This window comes from Eublepharis macularius, chromosome 15, assembly GCF_028583425.1.
Source record: "Eublepharis macularius isolate TG4126 chromosome 15, MPM_Emac_v1.0, whole genome shotgun sequence".
Taxonomy (NCBI): Eukaryota; Metazoa; Chordata; class Lepidosauria; order Squamata; family Eublepharidae; genus Eublepharis; species Eublepharis macularius.
The window spans coordinates 39,540,528-39,560,894 of record NC_072804.1 but is presented as its reverse complement, the minus strand read 5'-3'; the positions used below and the strand labels follow the sequence as shown (position 1 = coordinate 39,560,894).

The following is a 20,367-nucleotide window of genomic DNA, read 5'->3' as shown; positions in this document are numbered from 1 at the left end:
GCTCCAACAGCCTGTCTTGCCTCGTTGGGCTTCAATCCCTTCCCTTCAGCTGGAGTGAACTGTGTGTGACATCTTCCCATTTTGTTCTCACCATTTTCAATGACTATGTTTCAACCTTTTCAGTAACTGGCTTTGCTCCTGGTTTTGCACCCTTTCTGAGGGTCACCCGCTCCCAGATACACACAACCTGCCTGAAATCCAGAGTCGCACTTCTCGTTCATAGCCTTGGACACAGACAGCTTGAACACAGCTCCAGCAAACCACATCTCCAGAAGCCCAACCCTGGCTCCCACCCACGCATCCGCCTTCAGGAAGTTGCTTCTTAGTCAGGTGATTTCTGCTGTTGGGAAAACCCCTGGCAAGGTTCAAGTGAAAGTTCAGTCGCAGCAAGAGGTCCCTGTGAGGCCCTGTGAAGGGATAGAGCTGCCAAACCAACACTAGAGGAGGAGACAATATAACGCAGAATAAGAGTTTCTCACTGGATACACGCGCCAGCACGCGCACACACTAGAGAGCCAGATCTCGTTCTCCCTCTGGGGTAAACCCTGTACAAAGTCATACCACTCTCTCAACCCTGATCATTCACGCCTTGTTCTCTTAACCCCCTAGCAGGAGGGCTACATTAGAAACTTGCAATTATAATTATCAGCAGGAAACCCAAGACAGAACTGTGCAAAATGGTATTAAATAGTCCCTGCCGGCAGGCAAAGCACATTGGAGGGTCTCCCAGCTTCCCAAAGAGGGTGGGAGAATCAGAATCAGTCTTGCCCTTTTAGAAACCCCCTGTCCGTTCTGGGTTACCCATAAAGCAAAATTCCTTCGATTGTTTTTGGATTGGGGAAAAAAATCTTTATGAAACTGAGTTGGTAAAAAGACTTTTTCCCAACTGCCTTCTTCTGGTTATAGGAACAAGACCCACCTCCCCATTTTCAAACTCTGACTCTTCCTGCTATTGGGGGTGGGGGTGGGGACAGGAAAAGAGTGAGGAGGCAAAGCAAGAACAAGCTCTACTTGCAGGTAGAACATCATCATCATCTGATTCATATACTGCCCTTCAGGACAACTTAATGTCCAGAGTGGTTTACAAAGTATGTCATTATTATCCCTACAACAATCACCCTGTGAGGTGGGTGGGGCTGAGAGAGCTCCAGAGAGCTGTGAGTAGCCCAAGGTCACCCAGCTGGCTTCAAGTGGAGACGTGGGGAAAACTATAAGGATGCTTTACTCACCCCTCACCCAAGGCTGGCTGTCACACAAGAAAGGTACAGAGGGCAAGGTCCAGAACCTCCAAGCACAATGCAGGAAGCAAAAACACAAACAAGGTAGATCTTCCAGTCCTGCTCTCCGACTCAAAAGTCTCTTGGTGACAGGAACATCTGATGGCATATTGTTATTTCTTTCAATTCTCTGAGATCAAAGAGTCTTAGCCAATCTTGGTTTGGATTCTCATGTTTTTATTAAGAGACCAGCGTCCAGCAAGATTAAGCATCTGCGTTGGCAGTTCATTCTGATTTTTCTAACTGAATACTTGACATCTAGGAATTCTGTGATACTTAAAAGCTCTGATGCCTCAGAGACTTTACCAGCTCCAATACCAGAGCTGGCATATAATTTATCAAGCTCCCTCATTTTTGTTGCAAATATATGCCCCTCTGCACAAGCAGAGACCTGAAAACAGGCCAGTCTGGCTCCTGGCACCCCCTGTGCACACCTGGGGGCAGGGGACTAACCAGCCGAGCAACTGCTTGAAAGCTCCAACTTATAGTGACTTGTCATTTCAAATTTGAGAGCCTCTGGTGGCACCCCTGACTGCCCGGAGGCAGTGCAAACAGCTGTTGGGCAAGGAAGCCTTCACAGACCTCCATGCTCATAGATTCCCTGGAGTTCTGCCCAAACACTTCTCTGTCTGCCAGAAGAGTTCTCTTCCTAATCAGAGTCCAAGCAGCGATGTGAAGTTCCTGGCGGCAATGAGACGACAACAACGTGCCCCCTTCTTCAGGGTGGAGTCATCTCCTCAACTATGTCAGTAAGTCCCACTGCAGAACAAAAGGCCCAGCACACAATATCAGCAACCAGCATCGTTTATTTTTGCAACACAATCATCATTGCTTTGGAGAGAGACCAAAGTCTTTTTTATAAAAGAAAATATACGGCAAGCTTCAAGATACGTCCCATTGCTCTCGTGTGTTTTTTTTAAAAAAAAATTATTCAAAGCAGCCTCCAGTTGCTAGACAGCAGCCCTGAACTGGTGTGAGTTCGGCTAGGTACAGTCAAGTCCAGAAGAAGACCAAACACCACCAAGGCAGCTTTTTGTATATAATACAATACCAGTAAAAACCAATCTCTTCTGTAATTTACAAAAAAGGTGCAAAGTTAACAAGGTTACAATTAAAAAGCATTTTGCTTACTACCATGAAACATCACAGTTCTGTGGTGTATCATACTTAACCAGGCATACAGGGTTTCGATGTCCGTGCGAATCCTGCAGCACACAGTGCTAGCATGGCTGATCACTGACCCTTGGCGCAGAGCAGAGGGAAAGGGCAGGATGGCTCAGGCAGCACCCCACATCCTGGATCTAAGAAAAGCACGTTCCACTCTTCCCATCTCTCTGCACCACCTGGGACAGTTTCAGCTTAGACTGTAAGACGGACCTTTTAAGAGAATACGTAACGTATACAAAGGGATACAATATGCATCAACAAATCAACTGCTCCTGGCCTGCATGTGAATTAGACATTTTTTAAAAAGGCAGGAACCAGAATCAATTGCTAGTAAGTCATTACCAAAAAAATGATACCTATAACTGTTAGTATTGGACTTACCAGTCATCAAGACTGAGCCAACAAGAGCAGTATAAACTAAATCCAGCCAGCCACCCCAAGTAGAGAGGCACCTTTCTACAGTACTGGAGAATATCTGAGGTGGAGTGGCTTTGGAGGAGACAGGACCTTTCTTGGGATCAAGAGTCCTTGGTGGGCCTCCCAGTTTCCTGCTCTTGGGACAAGTCCAAGAATGCCCGATTTGCACGGCGTTCCAGATGCAAAACCGTTTTTATCCCCTTGATATCATTCAAGGGCCTCTCATCATTGTCTTTTGCCAGCTACACTGTTGCTAGGATGCTCCAGAGAGTGCGCCTTCCAAAGGGTTTTGCAGAGAACATCCCACATTTCACTTCTCTTCAGCTGTGCTGGACGCCTGGAGGGCTCTTAAGGCAAGTTAAGGCAAGTTTCTTAGCAGAAACTTTGTTATAAGGAAGGAACTTTATGAAGAACGGAGTTCAGAGAAGGCAATGAGACGCCGGCCGTCCACATTCAGTGCAAGAGGAACAGATGCTAGAAACTGGGCAGTTTGCTTTGCATAAACTGATGCTAGCGATGGGGAAGATACAAGAAGCTATGCAGAGCATTACAGCTCCACAACCCTGAGCATGTGTGCGCGCACAGGTGCATGCGAGGAAGTCTCACCAGGCACTTTCAAGCATATATTCTTCTGTAAATATAGGGCCAGAAACTGATGTTTTTTACTTTATGGGAAAAACTGAGATTCTTGAGATTTTGAATTTCTGTGCACTGAATTCAAATTCTGTGCTTTGCCAAGTTCAAGCCCAAATGCACGTTGCCTGGCTGATTTTGGCAAGGAGAGACCGGCCTGAGAGCCAGAAGCAAGGAACCTGCTGTCTCAAAGCCCCTCTTCTGGTATTTCACAGAGATACCATCTACTTCCTAACTTCTCCACAGCCATGACGACTAGAAGCTTGAACTGGAAAAGTCAGCTTAAATCCAGGCCTTGAATGCACAGCGCACCATCTGCAATGCACAGCACGCACAAGAGGTCACATAAGATCTGGCCACACGTGGCAATTGTCAATGATTTCCTAATAAGGCCAGCATTTTAAACAAGGTCACATCCTCCCCACCTATGACAGGAGTTGACCTCTTTCCCTCTATTGTGAGAGCGAGTTCATGGTCTGCTTTCCACAAAGGAACTCATCTCAGTAACCGCAGCAGGCTGATAAAGGGACTGGAGATGTTCCTTAGGAGACGTTCACTAGGGTAGAGCCTTCCCATCCTTCCTAACCCACAGACAGGCTGGGACCTCCCACGGCCGTCATGTCAGGCAGCTCACTGCTGTATCCCAGAGCAGAACGGGGCAGTTACCCATCCCCAAAGGCCATTCGTCTCCCAAGAACTCTGGTGCGGCAGGAACCATTCCCTGGAACATTGGACATCCCTCCTTGAGAGACGCTGCCTCTTCAGCACATCACACCCGGTGGTTCTGGGACTTGTAAGTGAGAATTTCGGCAGCCAGCTGCTGTGGGTCCAACAGCTGTGGGAAGCGGCTCATGACAGCATCCACCAGATGTGGCTGGAAGATCCCACACAGCTTCACATGCACGTTGGCACGCTCTTCGGCAAAGCGATCTGGTGAGGCCCACTGGCAGGAGTCACTGTAGGCCAGCTGGGAGGCTCTTGGGAGATCTCGGGATGCTGCGGGGGGAGGCTGGTAAGGCTCAGACCAATACTTCCGCCCTGGGCCTAGAGAAGTACTGGAGTCGGGAGGTGCACCATAATTGGGGAAAGAGTGAGCTGCTCTGGTGTGCGAGAAATCGGCACTATACTGCAAGAAGCTGGTGTTGGAGCCAGCTGCCAGGGCGGGCTTGGGATAGCCAGGGGGCTGGTAGTGGCTGTAGCTATTTGACTCTGGGCCAGGAGGTCGGGGGTAGGCCGGACTCTGGCCCCGGTGGGTTGTCATCCCCGGGTGCTCTGGGTGGGAATGCTTGCCGTGGCCAGCCAAAGGGCTGGGCCACATCTCGGACAGCTGGCTCTCCAGGGAGCCGATGCCAGAGTCAAAGCAGTCCTGAGACACATAGGCCAGGGAGTCCATGTGGGCAGAGACAGGGGGTGGCTGGTACCACTCGGAAGGCCGGTAGCTGCTACCTGCAACAGGGCTTCCCCCTGTGCTGGTCCCCGCTTTAAGCAAGTGGGGTGGCACATCTCCATGCTTTGTTTTAGAGGCCAAGCTTTTCTTCTCAACGGAGGCTTTCAGCAAGATCTTGTCACTCTCATGGGGCACAGAGCCTAGGAATTCAGCCTGGGAAGGGTGTCGGCTTGGCCCCTCCTCTTTGGCAGCGCTCCTGGTTGGGGACAACCTCGCGTTGGCTCGCAGCTCATCGGCCACGGAGCGCTGCTGGTGGTTAAGGCGCTCAGGGTGATAAAACCTGCACTTGATCCCGTAAGTGCATTTCTTACCTGCAAGGAAAAGAGAAAGGGCAGAATGTGAGACAGGAGCCCTCTGGCCGCCCCAATGAGGCCTCTATGGCCTGGAAATCCCCCCCCCCCCAAACCTAATGGAAGCTGCTCAGCCTTACCATAGGGGCACTGCTGCTTTCTGAGTTCAGGCAGCACTGGCATCTTTCGCAGAAAGTTGTCCAGGCTGGGGCCGTGGCGTCCAAGTGGGTCATCAGGAGGCATGAACCTAAAGGAAGATAGCAAGATCCCCGTTAGATAGCCAGTCCCATGGGCCACTGATCCACCCTGCTAGCACTTTGACTCTGTTGTCCCCATGCGTGCCACCAATCCTACAGATATCAAGGTCAGAACAGTAACCACAACGGAGAGTCAGGAAGAAATTTCAAACGAGCTAGTGACTTGGGGAGGCAGGCCCTGCCTTCCCTTAGATGATCAAAGTGACCTGGAATCATCTGCTATAGAACTTCTTTACTCTCCGCTCATTGGACTGCACAGGCTGATGAAGAAGGGCTAAATAAGTCCAAGAGGGGTGTGTGCATGCATGTATGTAAGCGAAGAAACCCAAGGGTGCAGAGCACCAAACACCCTGGACACCTCTTGAACTGGCTCACCTCCACTCCCCCTAGTCTAGTTTGGGAGATTAACAGGAACCGCCTACACACTACCAAGTTTGAAATCCTCCCTCCTCTGCTCCGGCTAAATGAAAACAGATTCTCAGGACGCTCTTTGCTGTCTCTCCCACCCACACAGACATACTTGTCATTGACAAAGGAATACATCAGCAAGCGTTCTTCGATGAACTTCTTCCACTCGGGGCGCTCGGTCTGCAGGTCTCGGTAAGTGTCATTGGACACGATGATGCCGTCCGACTCATAGGCCAGCTTCACGATGAAGCGGTCATCGTAGCAGACCACTCGCTTGCCCCCCACCCTCCGGGAAGGCGTGAAGACAAGGATCTTCTTCTTCTCAAGGTCACGCAGGATGTGCTGATCTGCAACAAGAGGCACCCGAGTCACCGCCCGGCCCAAGTCCTTTAAACGTCGGATATTTACACAGCAAACAAAGCCTCTAGGCAGGCGCCTTGGAGAAGAACCAGTTGCCAGAACCACAGGGAGTGGAAAACCAAGCAAAATAACCTGGCCCAGCGGAGGGGGGCCGTCAACACACCCAAACAACGCCTCCTTTCATGCCCCCCCCACTGTGAACGTTCTCTCCCTCGACATTCTCTCTGAGAATCATCACATCTTTGCAGCTTTCTTTTCTTTTATCTACATTTCTAACCCTTCCTGTTCTTCTGCCTTGAAGTGGAGAACATTGAAAACAAAACCAGAAGATACACCCATTAAAAAAATGAATCCACCAATTGTACTGAAGTAAGTCTTCTGCAATTCTGGCCAGTATAACCTACCCTATCGGGGTTGGGAGGAAGCACCCCCCCCCCATCCTCTGGAAAGGGTACAAGCTCAAACACTGCCTAGCTTTTAGAGAGAGGGAGTTTTGCAGGTGTGGCACAACACCTGGCAGTATTCCCTCCACACAATATTCTCCTAATCTAAATAGCAGCAAGTGAGATATTGGAGGTCACTGTGACCATGACTGGAGGAGGCCATTTGGCAAACACATCATGGATGGGTAAGAAATTTGCTGTAAACATGCCAGAGGGCTGTGATACGTCACAGAGCAGCCATTGCCTCAAAGACAAATTCAAATGGACAGGCCACCCTCTTTGCTATTGCCCTCAGTCATATGAATCCACTTAGTGAATCTGCTGGATTGTCCAGCCCCATGAAGCAGAAGGCTGGAGCTTTACCTGTGATGGGAACATCTGGCCTTGACTGCTCCTTTCTCCAGGATGGCACGAAGATGGTGATATCCGTGTGACCTCGGTCAAGAAACCAATTCACAGACAGCAGAATGCCTCGGCAAGAGAAGACATCTTTATCCCCGTGGCTGCGAAGGTAAGAAAGTTCACAGGCTCAGTGCTCAGGTGCCGACTGGAGTGGCTTTAACATGGACACAGACTCACAACAGGAAACTTCATGCCGGGTGGCGGGGGGTGGCGGGGAGAGATACACTACTCTCCAAAGAAGGCCCACCTGGAAAGCACCATATTCAGCCACCTACAGGCTACAAACCCAAATCCTCAATTATTTTGTCAAATGTTATTTATGTCATTTATTTATGAGGAGGTAAGGGTTCAACCCTACCTCACTGGCCAACACTCCTAGCCTCTGCACACATGTGCAGCCTCCCCCATTACCACAGAGAGCATGCAGCCTGTCCAGTCTCTGGGGCTGTTGTGAGATTGCGGCTCAGCCTGCTTCTTCCTCTTGGGTGATGCCAATCTGTGCTCCTCAGGCTGCTGTACTCCCCATCCAAGCTTACTGGGCCTACATTCTTGGAGCTCCTTTGGTCAACCATGGTGTTTAGCAGACGCTGCTCTCTCACTGCCAGCGGCACAATCCATTCTTTCCCTTAGCTAGAAGCTAGCCACTGCTGGGCAACCCAGTTACCCTCCATGCATGCCCACACATGAAATGTTCCCTCCCAACTGCCTATTCCATAATCATGAAATGCAGCATCTCCAGCAAGGAGGCCTGGACACTTGGGTATTTCAAGGGGTGGCCCTTGGTTACAGCTCTCTCCCCTCCGCAGCGCCCTGCCCTGGCTAAATTGTTCTCCCCAAACCCTTGCAGCTGATTTTCTATTTGCATCTCCAGAAAGGCTTCCACAAGGGGCGGAGGGAAAGAAGGGGCCCATACCTAGTGAATAGCCAAGTAACAGAAGACAGACCTGAGCTGCTCCCACACTATGGGGACAATCAGCCTCTTATGTCAGAAAGGGAAAACAGCATAACTGGAGAAGTGCTAAGTTATTCTTTCATGTGTTAATGACCACTGTAAAGATATTGCCTTATTCCTAGCCAGGGTTTGCTTGTGGTTTAAAAGAGAGAATGAATCACCCACAGCTCAGCCTGTCTTTTATGAGAGGGGATTGTTAGAAGTGCCTCTGCAAATGTGTGTTTTTAAGTTTTTTTAGAAAGATAGTGCATTATTTTTATGCAGCATTACCCATTCTTGTAAAAAAACCAAAACCTCACACCCTAAACAAAGTGGGCGGAGAATTTTGAGGGTCACATGAGAACATGGGGTGGGGCTTTCAATCAGGTGGTTAAAAATTGAGAGAAAATTGATTATTTTGGGCTGTATGAAATATCCATTGCAAAGGCGATTTCACAGAATTGCATCAGCAACCAGACAACCGCAAAAAAATCTCCGTGGTATGGAAGCACCCTTGGAGACTTGAGAATGGGTGACCACAGAGCTTATCTTTCAAAGAGTGTCCAAGATCTGATATTCATTCTCTTCCCTCTTGGCTATCAGACATGCACCCAAATCTATTAATTTAACAATATCAACTTTTGAACAAAAAAATTCAGGATGCCCTCCTGTTTATGACCAAAGGCCAGCCAACCGAGCACTGCTTCTTCATGGCTTCTCATTACTAGCGTCAGCAAACACCAATTTTCACCCTCATATATGCCAACCTTCCCCTCTGGTCTCTTGTTTCTCACCGCACCCCCAACCACTTCCAGTTAATGGGCAACATTTGTGCCAATAAGCTGGTAGGCTTGGAGAAGTTTGGTGTTGTGACTGATCTGCCTTGGAAGGTCAGGTCAGCTCCGGACAGATTCTCTTTTTGCTCAGAGTGACAGCAACCAATACATTCTTCCTCACACTCAGATACATTTTGGATCAGTGAGCAGAACTTCCAGATTTCTGAGTTTTTTAAAAAAAGGAAGCTGGATCAGAAGCTCATTTGGGTAATTATCCTGTGCCGGGAAAATTAAAATTCCCCTTGCAATTTCATCAGAGGGCGAAATTCATTTCCTGTTCTCAGCTTCTATGCAACGGCGACATGCGCCAATAGTAAAGTGTCACCGCCACCCACGCCACGGAGGCTTGCCAAGCAACAGTGCTCATGACAAGAGAGGCAAATTAAGAGTCTCCTCCTTGACACACAATTAAGGACACTGCCCCCCCTTGAAGTGTGGATTAAATTTCCTCACTTCTAGTGAGGGAAATGCGGGTTGTAGATTTCGGCTTTGGAATCACCCTCATTCCAAAAGGCTTTAAGGAAAGGGACAGAACAGCAGTTCAGAATGTGTCTTTTCTTAACTGAAGGAAAATGAATACATTTCATTTATATCCTGCCTTTCTCCCCAGAGGGGAACCAAATCAGCTTACATCATTCTTCTCTCCTTTTTTGCTACTACAGACTAACAAGGCAAACTCCTTTGAACCTTTACACAAGCAAACTGATCCCCACACCAAAATGAGCTGTCTGCATCTCCATATCAAAGGAGTTGTTTACATCCTCCCTCTCCTTCCCCCTCCCCTCCCCTTTCCTCCTCTATATTTGACCAGTTTCCTTCTGCCCTCCATGCATCTGACGAAGAGAACGTGATTCTCAAAAGCTTATGCTACAATAAAATTGGTTAGTCTTAAAGGTGCTCCTGGACTCTTTTTGATTTTGCTACTACAGACTAACACGGCTAACTCCTCTGGATCTACAACAAACCCTGTGAGGTAAATTAGGTTGAGAATGCATGACTGTCCCAAATAGGGTTGCCAGGTCCAAGTTGGGAAATTCCTGGAAATTTGGGGGGTGAAACCTGGAGAAAGTGGGGTTTGGGGAAGGAAAGGACCTTGGAATGGCATAATTCCATAGAGTCCACCCCCCAAAGTAGCCATTTTCTCCAGGTGAACTGATCTCTGTGGCCTGGAGATCGGTTGCAACTCCGGGAGATCTCCAGCCGCTACCTGGAGGCTGGCAACCCTAGTCCCAAGGTCACCCAGCGAGCTTCCATGGTACAGCAGGGAACTGAACCGGGCCCCCCAAATCCTAGTCCATCACTGCAGCCATTACACCATGCTGTATGTGTATGGAGTGAATATTTTATGATCCTATGACCGGTTGATCAGTAGATGCCGAGGCCTTTCTAGAGCTTTTCAGTTCAACTGTGACTTGCCCTTTGAAACAAAAGGAAAGCCAAAGGCCTACTGGAAGCCAAAACCTCTACTGTCTTAGTTTCTAATCCCTGGTGAGCCAGGATTATCAGAGACCTGTGCCATGGGAAGACAGACGGGCAAGGAATGAGTGCCCTTCATAGTCGATCAGCGGGGCGTTTAAGCAACTCAAGCGCCAGCCCCCCCGACCTTGCGCAAGCCAGCCAAAGTTCAGAGAGACACTTTTCAAAAGCAGGCAATTTCACTGTCTTGTAGTGACAAGACTTCCAACTCTTCTGTCTGTCTTGAAGTGACAGACTGAAACTCATTCAGAAACCACTGCTTGTGACCTGCTAATCTGCCACCAGAGAGGTGGCACCTTGTTCAGCTACCCAGGCGTGACTGAACATAGCCGGCAGCACTCCTTGCATCCGAACGGGTTATGAGACACTGTCCCTGGGGAATCCCATCTCAAAATTAACATTGCTTTTTAAAAAAAAAAATTGGCAGAAAGCCACATCCAGCTCCCGCAAACCCTACTGTGCTTTGACAGCACAACAGCAGTCTAGCTCATTGCAGGCTGCTCCATTCCAGAATGGCTGCCACCCACTTTTACCTGCTAGCTGTAACACACATGGGGAGGAAGTAGTGGGCCATCCTTCCTTGGCTCAGAAACCACAGAAAGGGACTTGAACTCTGGCTGAAAGAACAGTTCTGCTCCACCTATGATGCTTCACCCACTTTCCCTTCTGTGCAGCAACCAGGTACTACTGACAATGTGCACCACAGCTCCTTCCTTCCTAAGTTCATTCACAGGCACACAGTCGTAATGAGTCTCTTTGGGGTAGATTAAATTTGCTGCAGAGAGGCTTAATGTAAGATGGACCTCGTCTCAAGCATGTGGAACCAAAGGAGAATCAGATGTGCAGACTGCCTGCCACCCTCACCCCAAGAGTTCTCACAACTCTTAAACAGCTTCAGTCCAAATCTCAGCCTTCCTCATTTTGGAAATAAGCCTGCAAAGCAACTCCAGGAGGATCCACTTGAAATGTATGTTTGTCTCTTAAGATCTGTGGACTGGATTATTTTTTTAGGGCCATTAATTATTATTTAGAGCCAGTTTGGTGTAGTGGTCAAGAGCGGCAGGACTCTAATCTGGAGAACCGGGTTTAATTCCCCATTCCTCCGCTTGAAGCCAGCTGGGTGACCTTGGGTCAGTCGCAGTTCTCTGGAGTTCTCTCAGCCCCATCCACCTCACAGGGTGATTGTTGTTGTAGGGATAATAATAACATACTTTGTAAACCGCTCTGGGTGGGCAGTATATAAACTGAATGATGATGTTGTTGTTATTATTTACTAACTTCATCATTTATATCCTGCCTTGCTTCCCAATGGGGACCCAAACTAGCTTACATTGTTCTCCCTTCCGCCATTTTTTTCCTCACGACAACCCTGCAAGTAGGCTAGGCTGAGAACGTGTGACTAGCCCGAGGCCAACCAGCAAGCTTCATAGCAGAGCAGGGATTCAAACCTGCAGATCCTAGTATGACCACTCTAACCACTACATCAAACCTGCACTGTTCTGGGCAGGGCTCCAATCAGCCCTACTGCCTTTTCCCCATTTTGTGAAATTGGTATTTTAGTTCCCATTGTACAACTCAGGCCAAAGAGGGTTCATCTGCTACTAGTGCTAAACAGCCATGCAGGGGCAGAGGCATGCACCCCCAGAAAGTGGGGCGCTGCCTTACTCGCCCCTCAGTCTGAGGTTGCTCAGGGCAGGAATAGAAGCAGACATGCCCTCATCCACTGAAATTGGAACAGTCCCTCTTCTCCACCCAGAAAGCAAGACTGTTTCCTTTGCAGGCAATGCAGCAGGCAAAGACTGACCCACAGGCAGGAAGTCAAGCCTCAGCTCAGCCCTGAACTCAGCAGCAGGGTTGCAGACTTTTGTTTCAACAGACTGACCGCTTCTGTACTTTAAAAGCAGTCCAAAGTGAAGCAATAAGGCAGATGAAGTGTCCCCTCTCACCTCCCCTCTATGCTAGGCAAAAAAGTTTCACCCACTTAACTTCTACAGCCAGGCGCAGGGCCAACAACACCCCCCTTCCCAGGCCTATCAAGAAGTTAGTTTAAAGATAGACTTGCTTGTAAGTTAGGCTTAGAACTACTAGAAAAAACAGTAGTTGTACTCACTGAATTCACTGACTGGAGACACATTGCCCTTTGTCTATACCAAAGCTGTTTGTAGCCATGCTGGTCCAAAAACAAAAACAAGCCACAGTCCACTTAACACTTTGTCAATTGTGGTTTGCAACAATACCAGCCTACCTTACAGAGCCATAGGAAGCTTAGCGCATTCATGTGAAGCACTTAGGCAAAGTACTAGACTAAACTGTGACACCAAAATTGACCGGTAAAGAAAAAAAATGCAGCTGAGCTCTACATGGCAGGACAAACCTTCAATGCAACCACAGAGGAGTTAATCTGATAGGGTTGGAAAGGGATCACTCAGAGCCAGCCAGTTCGAAGGGGTGACAATTACCAAGCAAGTACTTGACTACGTATGCCAACAAAACTGGATGAGAGGTTGCCAGAAACTGAACTTAGCCAAGTTTACTTCTCCGATTTAAAACAACAGCTTTCCCGTGTCCCCTCTGCTTCCTCCAACTGTGTGCAAGCAGAACTTCCGGAAAGAGGGGAAACCACTACAGCAAGAGAAACACACACTCTTTTCTGTAGGGCCAAGTACGATCATAATAAACAGGCCTTCCGTTGCCGAAACAAATTCCCCCCTCCCCCAGGCTGATGAAAGGGTTTCTCTCCACCCCGCCCCATCCTTGTGTCTGCCTCTCTCTTTCAGTCTCTCTCGCTCACACGAAGATTTGCATACTCTGCTTTCTACAATTCCCATGGAGCCGCAAGAGAGGAGGTGAACGAGCTCATCTGATGTGGCAACAACTGTGAAAAATTCCCTTAGAAGGAAGTGGAGACCAATTCTCTCCCCACGACACACCCGCCACGATTTGCATGCTGCTGCTGAAGATTATCCCGGGGAATCCAGGCGGTCTCTTCGCTTGCTACACTCATGCAGGAAGTTGCCCAGTAAAATTCCCCTCCCGATCAAAAGGTGAGAAGGGAGCGAGGTTCCTCAGAAAACATCCAGCTGGGCTCCAGATGCAAACTGCAACCTCCAGTATCCCTCTGTTCAAGCAAGAGCCATACCCGGAAGGATCGGGCTGCAAGAACTGTGGATTTAACGGGGCAAAGAATGTCCTCCAGGAAAAAGGGGAAAGAGTCGGTAGCCAAGCCAGCTCCAGAGAAAGAAGATGAACAGTGTCTCAATTTGGGCAGGGCCGGCTCCAGTGCACCTCTGTGCATGCGTGCACGCGCACCAGACTGAGTGTTGACATCACTGTGTGTGATGTCATTACGCAGGGGCTGGCGCACGCACGGGAGGCCTTCCAGCCCTCCCATTCAGTTGCTCTGCGGGCCAGGCGCAGCCGGCCACCCTGGCCACCGGTTGTGCCTGGCCTGCAGAGCAGCTGAATGGGAGGCTGCCCGCTCAGCTGCCCCCAGCACGTGCCCTTGCCCCCGGGCCGGCGCCCCTCTGGCACCTTAGTGCCCTGAGGCGGCGGCCTCAATGGGCGGCTCAGCCCTGAATTTGGGGCAAAATTGGCTTCCCCTACTCATTTCTGGTAAAGCTGGCCACTGCCCAGTACCTGCCCCCATCAGACTCCCGTCCCTAAGCTCAAATTGATCCCCAGCAAGTACAGCACTTGAGACCTCACCAGCAGTTACTCCGTTCGTGGCTGGGGTGACCTATGAGCTCAAACAAACCAGACTACAGTCCCAGAATGAGGGGATGCTGCCCCCTCCACAGCTGTATTTCAAGCTTCTGAGAGCAGAACCACAAGTGACAAAAGGCACAGATTGGACACTTGTCAGCTTCCCTCAAGTTTTGATGGGAAATGTAGGCAGCTTGGCGGAATGTTGGACAAGTGGCAGTTGAAAAGTCCATTGGACAGCAGTTAGAGAGCCAAGCTGCAAGACTAGGATGCCTACATTTCCCATCAAAACTTGAGGGAAGCTGACAAGTGTCCAACCTGTGCCTTTTGTCACTTGTGGTTCTGCTCTACAGAGGCCCTGGATCTTGGCACACAAGGCAGCAGAGAGCACTTCCACCCCTCCCCTTCCAGCAGATTCTTTTCTGACCCCAAATCCAACTCTTGTTCCAGCTCGGGGGGGGGGGGGGGTGTTCAGCTTTTTCTTCCCCAGCATCCCAGAACTTTGTGGTAGGAACTGCATTCCAAAGACTGGTGCATAACTGTGCTGCATGTGATTTTTGCACATCTGTAAGTGCATGGAATCAGAAATATAGCATTTGGCATCTTAGAAAACACAGTTCACTTACAAAAGGAGGGCAACGATTCTCATGATTGCAGAAGCAATTCAGGGGGAGTTTAAAAGAAGCACATGGGGGGGGGGGGGTGCCGAGGCTCAAGTCTATCCAAAAGTCACAGCCTTTAACCCCTGCCTATAATCCCAGACATGCGAGAGCTTAAATTTGGGTTCTCAGTGAAGGAAATTCATTCTGAACACGCTCAGAAATACTTCTTGTATCTTCTTGCCAGTTTGCTGTAGTGGTTAAGAGCAACTGGACTCTAATCTGGAGAACAGAGTTTGATTCCCCACTCCTCCGCTTGAAGCCAGCTGGGTGACCTTGGGTCAGTCACAGCTCTTTCAGAGCTCTACCCACCTCACAGGGTGATTGTTGTGGGGATAATAATAACATACTTTGTAAACTGCTCTGAGAGGGTGTCAAGTTGTCCCAAAGGGCAGTATATAAATCAAATATTATTGTTATTGTTGTTGTTAGGGTGGCCCCTGGGCCACAAAAAAGCTCTGGCACAAAATTAAACTCTGTTTTTAGCTCTTTCCACTTCTTCAGGCTGTTAACCCCTTGCTTAGGGTACCGATATTTTAGAGGAAGCATGACTTCATCTCAAAATGAGGGGTAGGGGGACTGTTTTATATACTCTGTCCTGCCTAGGCTACAGTTAGCTCCATCAAGGCTGCCAAGAGCCCCCAGTTCAAGGTTCCTTCAGGGCCCCTGTTCACAGTCAGAAGCAAACCCCCAAGCAGTATTCACTCCACTCTCCTCCACGCTAACCCAGTTCTGGTAACTGCACTTTTAGGAAATACTAGAGAAACTGGAATGAGATCAAAGACAGTCAATAAAGAGGGTCAGGGGCCTGGAAAATGAGTGTGACAAGGAAAGGTCGAAGGAGAATTCCGATAGGAAAAACGATTGCAGTCTTTGAATACCCGCAGGGCTGACTTCACGGGACATGTGGGCTCTCCCTTGTTAAAGGTTCTCAAAGCAGGTTCTGGGCAGCCAAACGTGCCTGGAATGACCATGCTTTGGATTCTTGCACTGTACACCAATTTTGTATCCTAGCCCCCCACCCCCGCCCCTGGAGGCCATTTTTGGACAGTGCTGTGCCTCTGAAGTCACTACAGAGTAAGTTACTTGCTGCACAAGCTTCCTAGGCTAGAAGTTTCCCATTTAAAATGACCACTGTGGTGGGGGAAAGTTAAGGGCATAAAGTTAAGCGAAGTGGGGGTGGGAGGGAGAACACAGAATTCCTGTTCTATGTAGGAATCCAAACCTCAGCCACTCTGGTTAATTGGCAGCTTATAAAAAGTAAAAATGCTTTGATTCCAGGAAGCCGACAGACCAGTGGGAAGCCCAGTTCTGTTGCATTAATGGAAGGCGATCCTGGATAGACAGTGTTTTGTGTTGTGCATTTTGCAGGTTTGGAAACAGAGCCAGACAAAGCAAAACCATCCAGATTCCCAATTCGAATGCCCACTGCAGAAAGCCAGAGCAGAGCACGAAAGCTAAACTATGGGCCACAGGGCAAGAGAACAATCCTGCTCACCCTGGGCACTACCTACCTTCCCAACAGAGCCTTTGCACTTTTATCCTGCCCTCCTTCCACAGAGCTCTGGGAAAACAGGCCCAATTCAACCTACAATCCTATGAAGCAAGCTGGAATCTGTCTTGATCCAAGTGACCCCAATACAATCCAAGGCAGAGTTACGTCCTTGTAAGTTCTCCAAACTCAATGGGCTCTGAAGGATGCAATTTTGTTTTGGAGTGCACAGCAACTGAGCTGCTTGACAAAGGAAGAATTTGAACCTGGCTCCTCCCTAGAGCGTGTTAAGTGTTTAACCATTACACCATACTGGCTGACTCCTGAATCACTTCTCACATATCATACCCCGTCAAGCCAGGCAGTTCCACTGCACACAGATTGTTTTCCACATATCACACCCCTGCAAGCCAGGCAGTTCCTTTCTACATGGGACTCTGATGGGCAGCAGCAGCAGCAAAACAGAATTAGTACATTGCAGAAAAACCCTTTCTTGCATACAAGCCTTACGACCAAAACTCAGAAGTCCACACTTTGGCAGAGAGGTCGTAACGTTACCAGCCATCTCTGACACTGCCAGCTCCTTTAAAGAACCGGAGTGAAATGACTGGCAAGGCCTCCGCCTCCTCTCAAGTTGCTTCCTTACATAAAAGAGTTTGGCAACAGGGCAGAGTCAAATCAGAAAGTACACCTCTTTCCAGGGTGGGGCAGCTGGAGAACAGAACTGGTGTTGCCGATGTGGTCTATCGCTCTCCGCAAACCACCAATAATGCCAGTCACCAGAGTTGCCAGAGAGAGGCAGTCCAGGGAATCTGAGCTTAGCAAGACAGCCTTTGGGGGAACACCCAACACCAGGCAGAGGGGAGAGGGTTAATGCGCAGGGGAGGCGAGCCAGGTGCGGTCATACCTCATGGCCACGTTGCTTCCATCGATGACAATGGGCCGCAGGTTCTCCCCCTCCTTCCCCTCCGAAGGCACGGCTGGCCCGGGGCTCCTGTGCTGCGGGGCCCGCGGCGCCTCGGGAGTCTCCTGCGAGAGGTCGCCCGGGTCGCGATCCCCCGCCGCCATCCCGTGCTTCACCAGCTCCCCCAGCACCGAGTTGGTGTCCGCGTTCAAGCCCAGCTTTTGGAGGACCACCAAGATCTCCTCGGAGGAGTAGCCCAGCTTGCGAAAGAAGTCCACTTTCATCTGCAGCTCCGCGCGCTCTTGCTCCGGCCAGCCCTGCAGCTCGGGCTCGGCCAGGCTGGGCGGGCCGTACTCCTCCGGGATCCTGCCCCGGCAGGCCGCGGCGGGCAGGCTCAGGTAGCCGCTCTCGAAGGGCGCGCTCTCCCGGGGCTCCTTCCGGAGGGAGGGCGCAGGGTCGCTCCAGCCGGGGAAGCCCCGGGCGGCGGGCACGCTGTCCAGATCCATCGCTCAGTCAGCCCCGCGACCTGCCAAGGCAAACGGAAGGGCGCTCAGTCTCGCGGGCCTGCCGGGACGAGGCAGGTCCCAGCGCCGCTCCGGCAGGGCAAGCGCGGAACGCTCCGCAGCCGAGGCTCCCCGCCTCCGCCGCTGCCCAGAGCGCACCTGCGCAAAGAGCCCGGCCAACTCCTCCCCGCAAGTCCAGCCCAGCAGCCCAGTCCACCCCAGAAAGAGCCGCACCGCAGCCCAAGCCGGAGGAGCCGCGCCCGCGCCCCGCTGCTCCCCGGGCCACCTCGCACGACGCGCCCCGAGCCAAGCTACCCGCTACCCGCCGCCCGCCCGGAGGCGCCCAGTCCCAGCCGGCGAGCAGAGGACGGAGGCAGCCCCTGCGCCGCGCCCGGCCGTACCCAGCCGCCGTCGCCTCCGCTCCTCCATGGGGCCAAAGGGAAGCTGGCCGCGCCCGCCGCTTTATAGTGAGGCCGGGCAGGTGGCCACCAGGAGGCGGAAGCGCAGCTGCTTCCTGACCCGCCCGCTGTGCCCGGGTGGGGCCCCTGCAGCGCCGCCTCCCGCTCCTCCGGGGAGGGGCACCGCTGTAGCAGGAAGCCGACCCGAGCCCGGGCCCTTTCCCTCGGGCCCGGCGCTCGGAGGCGCTTGCTTTGGGCCCCGCTTCTTCCGCTTCGTGGGCCTGGCGCCTCCCCCGGCCCCGCAGAGGCCGCGTGGTCGTTTCGGAGCGCCGCTTCCTTCCTGCCGCGTCCCAGGACAAGGTTTTCCCACGTCTTGGCCACCCTCCATGCGCTCGCGTCCTTTTTAGAAATCTGTATTTGGCATCAATTCCCCACTGAGTTTGCGATTTTGGCTATAACCCTACGAGCACTTTCTTGGGAGGAAGCTCGATTGAATAACAGCCAACTTACTTCTGAGTAGCAAGATTCGGGTCCAGCAGGACCTCAGAGACCAACCAGATTTCAAGAGAGTGCTGCTGACTCTCGAAAGTTCATATCCTGGGAATCTAGTTGGTCGAGCGGACCCAAATCCTGTTCTATTACAGATCAACACTGCTACCCACCTGAATCTTAATTCTGAGTAGACTTCAGGATTGCTGCAATTATGACTTACAATGCAATCCTATGAAGAGTTACTCCAGTCTATGCCCATTGAAGTCAATGGGCTTAGACTGGAGTAACTTTCCATAGGATTGCACTGTTAAACTAAGAGGCCAACCGAACCAAGCCTAGCCTATTGGAACCACTTGCAAAGTCCAAAATTCAGGTCCAGTGGCACCTTAAAGACCACCTAGATTTCCAGGGTGTGAGCTTTCGAGAGTCAAAGCTCCCTTCTTCAGATACATTTTGAAGTGGAAAACTCATACCCTGGCATCTGACGAAGAGAACTTGATTCTCGAAAGCTTATGCTACAATAAAATTGGTTAGTCTTAAAGGTGCTACTGGACTCTTTTTGATTTTGCTACCACAGACTAACACGGCTAACTCCTCTGCATCATACCCTGGAAATCACATTGGTCTTTAAGGTGCTACAGGACCTGAATCTTGCTCTTCTACTGCAGACCAACATGGCTATCCACCTGAAACTTGCAAAGTAAATAAATAAAGTAGGACTCTTTTGTGCATGTGCGCGCATGCCATATTTCACTTTAGAGTAGGGTGCAGGTTTTGGGCACTCTGTTTCCCAGGTAATCTGATCAGATGTTCCCCCAGTTCCCTCATCAGTGTGTACATATGTGAGGCCTGATGTAAACATGCTGGCAGCGCAAAGAGAACTCCAGGCAGTGGAGCCCTTGCATGTGCCCAGCCCAGCCCAGAAGCCCTTGCGTGCGCACAGTTTCAAGTGGGCACCTGCTGCTGTGTGTTCTGTGTAGCTGCTTTACCCAGGAGCAGCCTAGTTTCACCAAGATAGTGTGTGAGCGCAAAGACCCACAGGCGAGTCCTTTCCCCCAGCCAGCATCACGTTTAAATGATCGAGCTTCAATGCTTTATAGGAACAAAACAACAAATTAGAGAGATATTGCAGTTGCATCTCAGTGCAAAATACTTTTTATTTGAAAAAATTATTCCCAAGTACATGCATTTCAATTCCGCTTCAACACAAGGCAATTTTTAGTTCCTGCTGCTGCTTCCGTCCCTTTTCTCCCCCAAGCACAGCAGCCTGATTGTGCTTTTTTAGTCTCTTCCTGTGAGTTTAATCTCAGGCTGCAGAGATTCTTTGCTGTGTTAACACTGGCACAGAAAGGCACACATTTGAATCCATGTCAAGTCCATTTGATTATGCTGGGCAGACGCCATTACTTTGTACTGTTCAGCAAGAGGGCAGATGAGAAAGCCACTGGCCTGAAACTCCACCTCTGCCTGGATTTTATCAGGCTAGGAATGAACCACTGCAAATACAAAGTGGTGGTGGGGAAAATAAAAATGTAATTCTGTGCTCTAAAATAGACCACAACAAATTAAGTCAAAACTCTGGGTACAATAATACATGTATAGAGTTCTGTGCTGAGAGTTACCAACCTCCAGGTGGGGCCTGAAGATCTCCCAGAATTACATCTAATCTCCAGAATGTAAACATCAGTTCCCTTGCAGAAAAATGGCTGCTTTGAAAGGTGGGCTCTATGGCATTATAACCTGCTGAGATCCCTCCCCAAACTCCACCCTTCCCCAGCTCCACCCCCAAATCTCCAGGAATTTTCCAACCAGAATTGGCAACCCTGTCTGTGCCACTTGGTCCTAGGCATGTTAATTCAGAAGTAACGTCTGT

General features: G+C 50.3%; 1 protein-coding gene across 1 annotated transcript; it reads right to left on the bottom strand.

Annotated features, from left to right (window-relative positions):
• Window positions 1-2,065: 2,065 nt before the first annotated feature.
• ZC3H12A (zinc finger CCCH-type containing 12A) lies at window positions 2,066-18,053 on the bottom strand. Its single transcript, XM_054999795.1, has 6 exons — window positions 18,006-18,053; window positions 17,105-17,627; window positions 7,063-7,202; window positions 6,009-6,243; window positions 5,372-5,478; window positions 2,066-5,252 (listed from the first exon to the last, which is right to left on the bottom strand). The coding sequence occupies exons 2-6, from the start codon at window positions 17,605-17,607 to the stop codon at window positions 4,264-4,266; spliced, it is 1,974 nt and encodes a 657-aa protein (XP_054855770.1). The 5' UTR covers window positions 17,608-17,627; window positions 18,006-18,053; the 3' UTR covers window positions 2,066-4,263.
• Between the last annotated feature and the right edge of the window lie 2,314 nt (window positions 18,054-20,367).